At 42.4% G+C, this 7,664-nt stretch overlaps 1 protein-coding gene across 3 annotated transcripts in view; it reads right to left on the bottom strand.

The window, feature by feature from the left end:
• LOC121029552 (adhesion G-protein coupled receptor F2) overlaps positions 1-7,664 on the bottom strand; it is a 46,777-nt gene that overhangs the window by 9,660 nt on the left and 29,453 nt on the right. For all 3 annotated transcript variants that reach the window (XM_040473715.1, XM_040473716.1, XM_040473717.1), the window contains 2 exons: positions 5,788-7,149; positions 71-112 (listed from right to left, as the gene is read on the bottom strand). In XM_040473715.1, the coding sequence (XP_040329649.1) occupies positions 71-112; positions 5,788-7,149 (1,404 nt within the window). The remainder of the gene's footprint in view (positions 1-70; positions 113-5,787; positions 7,150-7,664) is intronic.

The following is a 7,664-nucleotide window of genomic DNA, read 5'->3' as shown; positions in this document are numbered from 1 at the left end:
GGGGGGGGGAGAAGAAGAAGAAGAAGGAGGAGGAGGAGGGGAAGGAGGGGGGGAGGAGGATTTACAATACCTTTGGATCCAGGATTGTTCCAAACACCAAGATGAAGAAGCCCTGAGAAAGAAGAGGAAAGAAAAGCCATTTACAATAATAATAATAATAATAATAATAATAATGAATATTGGTATTTATCAGTCCTTTTCTAGTTTAAAAAACAAACGAAATAAAAACAATTTATTAAATCTTTGACTCTGTTAAGGCCACACGACCTGGGTTCATACACTCAATGAATATTCATTGAGCCTCTTCCACGTGCCAGCCACTGTTCTCGACACTTGGGATACGTCACTAAACCCAACAGACCAAGGTCTGTGATTCATACAAGAAGATTATGGGGATTTCTTTTTAAGTAGGGCAAACTAAAAGCATTTAGCATTGACCAGGAGCTCGCCAGAACGTATATCTCACTAGAACACAGTCTGAGCAAGACTCAGAGGAGATGTTAGGCCATGGACAGCAGTTTTGCAGTCCTTGGACAAACTATAATGAAAGAAACTTCCATACAAACGAAGCAAAGCAGCTATGCTCAGCTTCTGTTAACACTCTCAACTTCCTTCCCCCATCCACAACCAAAGAAAATTATAAAACTTGGAAAGAAAAATCAAGTACAGGGGTGTCTGGGTGGCTCAGTCAAGCGTCCCATTCTTGATTTCAGCTCAGGTCATGATCTCACGGTTCGTGAGTTCAAACCCTGCATCAGGCTCTGTGCTGACAGTGCAGAGCCTGCTTGGGATTCTTTCTCTCCCTCTTTCTCTGCCCCTCCCCTGCTTTCTCTCTCTCTCTCTCAAAATAAATAAGTAAACCAAAAAAAAAAAAAATTAAGGAAAAGTCAAATACATGGGCCCTAAGACATAAAACAGATTGAGCTTCTAAGCACATAACAGGTGCTCAGAAACAGGTTCTCCAAATATGACATAGAGGGAATTATAGCTCTCATATCCCTTACCATCCATTCAAAAAGAGACCCCATTAAAGTCAAAAGGAGGCTGTTCCTCTATCATTACAGTCCATTTGAATTGGCACAGAACCCCCCTGGAAGAAGGAAGAAAAAGTATTCATCCCATTTTTCAGACAAGTAGAAAGAAACTCAGAGATTCAACTTTCAAAATGTAACAGATAGCAACATTTAGATAGTTTCTCCTGAAGGCGTGGTTACTTGAGTCCTGGCCCACCTGAGAGAAGTGAGATAATGACTTTGATTAGCAAGGCATCACTCTGTTAAGCTGCTTTGATCTCATAATCGAATGTGAACCCTTAGCTAAGCAGATGCCTATGAGGACACATGGGTTTAATACAAGTGGTGCCATAAAGATGTTGCAACTCAGTAGCAGCATATCAAACCCACTGCTACCTCTATTTGTAAAAGCTTAGCTGACAGGTGGAGGATTTCACAGGGACCAGTGCTGACCACGAGGCTCATCCAATCCCCAAACATACTAAATCCACCTCTCCATTCAGCCAGTCCAGCAAGCACTCCAAAGCTTGGAGACCTTCTATCAGATTGCTTTTCTGTGTGACACTCTTAGCCTATAAGGTAACTACTGAAATCTGTCGTGTCTACCAAGAAAATGTCATCGCTAGCATGGTCATATAGGTGACAAAGCATCATTCGTCTAAAGATGCCTGGAACAAATACAACCAGGTCTGGTTTGGGTACTGGGAATACATTTTAAATCAGAATCTCCATGAATTTTGCCCAGGAGTTAAATTTTTAAAATATCTAGGAACTGTACGTTTAGCCCATTTCTTCCAAAACACGCATTCCTTTGGCTAAAGGACTAAGAGGAATTTCTCTCCTTGTTAGATTTTCAATTTCTTGAGGCTAAACCAATTATATTCATATCTGCAACATTTAGCATAATGCTTGACACACAATAAGTACTCAGTAAATGTGTGTTTCTATTTGTGTGTGTGCATCTATATCTGTGTTTGTGTGTGTTTAACTGCTTTATTATGCAACCTGAATTTGTACACTCATAAATATGTAACAGGAACATATTCCAGTAGGATCACTTTTTATTGGTCCCACCTTGGGAAAAGTTACACGAAATATCATTCAGAAAATTTGGATAGATTATTAGTCAAAGGTTTAGTATCTGATTGATAAAATACACTGGTAGTAGCTTCTTTGCATTTCTTTTGGTAGATAAAGCTTAATTTGAGCAGATAAATGTCAAGGTGTTCTCCCATGTTTTAAGATACATGCTTTACTGCTATGGAAGGAATGTTCACATCCTCTCCGCCAAAATTTATATGTTAAATCCTAATGCCCAAAGTGGAGGCATGCATTTGGAAGGTAATTAGGTCACAAGGGTGGGGCCCTCATGAAAGGGATTAGTGCGCTTACAAAAGAGACCCCAGAAAGTTCCCTTGCCCCTTCTGCTATGTGATGTTCTAGCAAGAAGATGGTATCGATGTATGAGGCAGGAAGCAAGCTCTCTCCAAACACCACATTTGTATGTGCCTTGATCTTGGACTTCCCAGCCTCCAGAACTGTGAGAAATAAATTTCTGTTGTTTGTAAGCCACCCAATCTACGGTATTTTTGTTACAGCAGCTCAAATGAACTGAGACATTTATTTTCTCTAGCCACAACAGCTATGAGGGTGTCCCCACAGCTTACCCAACCTACAGTTACTGCTATGGAAGGCATACGAAAGGAACTGTATTTACAGTTGTATTCAGTAAATACAAGAGAGGATACCAACCAGAAGTTGTGGATTACAAGTGAGCAGTCAAATCAGCAATGGACTACATAATAATTATGATTATGGGGATGATTGAGCTTTAAAACCAATGGAGGTGCTCACATGGGGCTAGGACCAGGAAAGCTTCAGAAGAGTCTTTCTCCTACATCTTCTGGACCTCCCAGCATGTTTAGGAGTCTCTCTCCCCTCTCTGCTCTATCAGCCCCAGCTGCCCCTCATCTTGGTTCTTCCTAGGACTCTGCTTGTCCTGCTTCCTTCTGCTCACTTCACTGTGTCTCCCACCTCAACAGATCTGTGGCTCTCCTTTCTCTCCTCCGACACTGGGCATCCTCAGGATGCCCTGGTCCACGGGTCTGGTAAATAGCAATAACCAGCTCTCCTAATTTGAAGCACTTACCAATCTCCATTTAAATACTCCCACCCTGGCTGATTTAAGTCTAGCAACATGACATCACTGAAGATGGAGTTAGAAAGGGATGGACACATCATGATACAGGGTTTTCACCGCACAGATACAGTAGATGCAAATACCCTCACAAGCATAGTAAAATGTAAACAAATAATTAGGAAGTAATGCATTTGGAGGATGTAGGACCTTAAACAGAGCCGTTGTTTTATTTAATTAAAAGTTTATATATTTAATTTTTAATGATGTCCCTTTGCAAAATTCCTAAAAATAGAAGTCATTTCTCTTGAGCCAGGACAAACCAGCTCCAGCACACCGGTGCCTAATGCCTACCAGTCCTCGTGCCCAGGGTCTACCCTTCACCCACACCCTGCCCTCAGCTTCTCACCTCCATCAGTACTGGCATTTGGATGAGCTCCATCCCCCTTGCCAGGAGTCAAGACAGAAACTGAGTTGAAATTACAAGTTGATCCTGTCATGACAAGTAAAGGAACTCATGGCACCAAAATACAAGTGCTCTGAGCCTAGTCCCAACAAAAATCACAGTAAAGATCTGCGTCCCCAACACTGGGTGACAAGGAAAAGGAAATGTTGAGGAGTAGGTACATCAACTCCTTAAGGGTTCCTGACAAATAGCCATGGGATATACTGAACAGAAATTTAAGAACACTAGGTTGTTCTCCCAGCCCTATCCATGACTAGCCACATGAACATGGATAAGAGCTATACAAAAATTATAGGATACTATTCATACTTTCTATAGAAATGCATAAAAACAGAGATCCCAAAGACAAGGAACCATTATTATCATTATTATTAGCTTTGTTCTCCAAGGCATCAAAATGCTTATTATAAAATGAAATCACTGGGGGCCCCTGGGTGGCTCAGTCGGTTAACTGTCCAACTTAGGCTCAGATCATGGTCTCACAGTTCGTGGGTTCAAGCCCTGTGTCAGGCTCTGTGCTGACAGCTCAGAGCCTGGACCCTGCTTCAGATTCTGTGTCTCCCTCTCTCTCTCTACCCCTCCCCCACTCGCACTCTGTGTCTCCCTCTCTCTCTGTTTCTCTTAAAAATAAACATTAAAAAAAATTTTTAGGGACACCTGGGTGGCTCAGTCAGTTGAGCGTCTCACTTCAGCTCAGGTCATAATCCCACAGCTCATGAGTTCAAGCCCCGCATCAGGCCCTGTGCTGACAGCTCAGAGCCTGGACCCTGCTTCAGATTCTGTGTCTCCTTCTCTCTCTGCCCCTAACCCACTCGCATTCTGTCTCTGTCTCTCTCAAAAATAAATAAACATAAAAAAAATTTTTTTAAATAAAAATAAAAAAAAATTTAATGAAATTGTTTATACACAAATCTTAAAAGAGAAAAAGGAGAAAATATTTGACCCAAAATCTCTATCATCCATTAGGTAAAACATTTATTTCCGAATAAGCATACACTCAGAAGAAAGGATTATTTTAAAGGTCTTTAGAAAGATAAAAGCTTTCTTACCAACTAGTTCCTATCTACATATTTAACATTCAGTGTAATAAATTTTGGCTCCTTGGTACCCAGTGACAGAAAAAAAAAATGAAAAAAAATTCAGTCAAGTAGAGGATTATTGAATAGGGCATACTATCCTGTCATATTTCTACATGGTAACCTGGTAAGATGCTACAATGTATTTTTAAGTGAAAAAGTAAAGTGCATAATAATGTGTATTTTAACCCCTATATTATGTGAAAATATATTTGTATATAAGCATACAAAATTTGGCAAAGATACCCGTGAAGCTGTGAACATTGCTTCATTCATAGAGGTGAGAGAGGAGAAGATAAGCCATCTTTAATATCACTCTGTATGACTTGCCTCGTTACAATAAGATGGTTTCCAATGGGAACCAGAAATTCTAAACGGAAAGAAATGCCATGAATGTGCACATTTTAATACCTCCAGTCAGGTACCTAGATTTGGGGGAAGTAGTGGTATTTAGTTTCTGAACAGTAGCAGCTCAGCCTACTGTAGTGCTATTCATGATCTTTAGGTCATTTTTGAACTTGATGCTTTCCACCCACTGTTTTATTTCAGTATTTCAGGCAGGCAGTGGTAATACCCATTTTATAAGTGAGAAAAATATGGCTCAGAAAAGTTAATCAAATACCTCAAAAGAATGTTATATATCAGTAAATGAGAGAGTCAAGATTTGCATCCAGGCCTTTCTGGGGAAAAAGAGTTTATTTCCTCACTTAATATTCTATTCCAAATCTATTGTCTTTTATAAAGAAATATGATTCTATGGGGCTCCTGGGTGGCTCAGTCGGTTGACTTTCCAACTCTTGGTTTTGCTCAGGTCATGATCTTCCAGTTCATGAATTTGAGTCCCACATCAAGCTCTGCACTGACAATGTGGAGCCTGCTTGGGATTCTCTCTCTCTCTCTCTCTCTCTCTCTCTCTCTCTCTCTCCCTCTCTCTCTCTCTGCCTCTCCCCTGCTCGTGCGCGCTCTCTCTCCAAATAAATAAATAAATTTTTTTAAAAGACAGAAATAAAGAAATATGATTCCAAAAGCTCCTGATCACAAAACTTCTTCCTGAATTCTCTCACTTAGTACTTGGCCAGTAGCATCTAGACTTACCTGGAATGCATTGAGCACAGAGAAGATAATGTGGAAGGCAAGGTTGCTGTCATCAACGACCATGGCTATTCCAAATCCCCAGGTCAGTCCCAGCAGCGGTGTGAGGATGGCGATGTTCTTACTGATTCTCACAATGGCTCTCACCTCCTGGAACATGGAACTGCCAATGGCAGGTCGCTGGGTCTTGACAATCACGAGTGTGACTGTGACCAGGTTCACTACCACAATGGCCAGAGCTGGGACCACAAAGGCCAAGAGGGCCTTGGTCATGTCCCAGTTGAGCCAGCAGGCCTCAGGCCGTAGGTAGCCTTTGCCAGGCTCAGTGGCAGCAACTGTGATAGCAGCAATGACCAAGGGGCACCCGTAGCCGATTGAAAAGAGAGCTGCCACCAGGACCGACTTGGGCAGTGTATGGAAGACAATCAGGATTCCATAGAGGATAAGGAGTGCTTTGGCAAGCATCCAGAAAAACACAGAAAGGTAAAAGAAATGAACAAAAAATGTTGCTGCCACACACCCACTGTGATGTGTCACTGGACTGCTAAGAAAGGAAGCCACAACGAACCACACATCAGCCATCAGCAAGGTGGCCGCAACATTAGCGATGCATATATGGCGTAAGTACGAGATCTCTGTCTTTGTCACTTGGCCCCAGACCAAGGCCTCAATGGACAAGCAAAGGATCAAGCTGCAAATAGAAATGCCCAGGCCTAAGTACGTGATATAAGTCAGGATCGGGCTCTCCAAGATGTGGGGTGACATAAGAATGGAAAAAGAGGTAAACAACTTGCTTGGCCTACATTTGCAAACAGCTTGCTGGGAGTTTTCTTGAATTATTTGACAGGCCTGCTGGTCCCATCTGCTCTCCAAGGAGTGCCAGCCAACACACTGTGTCCTCTTCTCCTCTGACTTGTTGATCTTTTCAAAAATCAGTGAGATTCTTTTAAGTTCCTTGGGCAAAATGACAGATAAGACAAGCCCATTCACTGTGACGTTTTCCAAAAAACTGGCTTTTAAGATGGCCCCAAGAGTTGGAAATGCAATGCTGATGGCCTGAGAAGGAGCGGGCACCTTCCGAAGTTCATCTCTACTGATCAACACCTGCCCAGTGATCTCACTGCTGGTGTCATTAACTCTCATTGAAAAACTGAAATTCTTTCCAGTGTTGTCTGGGGATATGGCAGTGCCCATAGTACGAATGAAGACATCTGATATGTCAATCGGATATTTATTTATAAATAGCTTTCTGGCAAAGGAGTTGACTGAGTGTAGCAGGACACAGCTGCTATTTCTGTCCGGGATGAAGGTCCAGTTTGAGATGCTTTTGCTGTTAAGAATGTGGTTGGCCATGATGCTGTAACTCTGCCAAGGAAGAACCAGCATTAGTACCGAGCTGCTCTGGGCATCTGCCAGAACAGTCAAGAGTCACTTTCATCAAGTGTGGTCCTCCATCCAACAGCACAGACGTCCCCTGGGAACTTCGTAGAAATACGCAATCTCAGGGCCCACCCTAGACCCAATGAGTCATAATCAGCATCATAATGAAATCCCCAGGGTACCCACACACCACCAAAATGTGAGCTGAGGGATAGAGCAAGGAGTGAGTTGCCCTCGTGTCACATATGCAATGTCTCCCTGTGAGGTAGCCAGGTGGGCAGCTCATGGACATCATTGGTCCCACTTCACATCTTGGTGAAGCCAGCAACTCACTTACCCTGCTCAGCGTACCCATCATGCAATTAACATCTATTAAATCTCAACTGTGTGCAAGACCCTGTGCAGGAACATAGCGAATTGACAAGTAACCCCAGACGCTGAACCTGCTTTTTGTCCTCTGCCTCAAAGATCAAAAATAAGGGGTGTCTGGGTGGCACAGT

This window comes from Herpailurus yagouaroundi, unplaced genomic scaffold (genome assembly GCF_014898765.1).
Source record: "Herpailurus yagouaroundi ecotype Mexico unplaced genomic scaffold, PumYag 139, whole genome shotgun sequence".
Classification (NCBI taxonomy): domain Eukaryota; kingdom Metazoa; phylum Chordata; class Mammalia; order Carnivora; family Felidae; genus Herpailurus; species Herpailurus yagouaroundi.
This window is presented reverse-complemented; position numbering and strand designations above follow the sequence as displayed.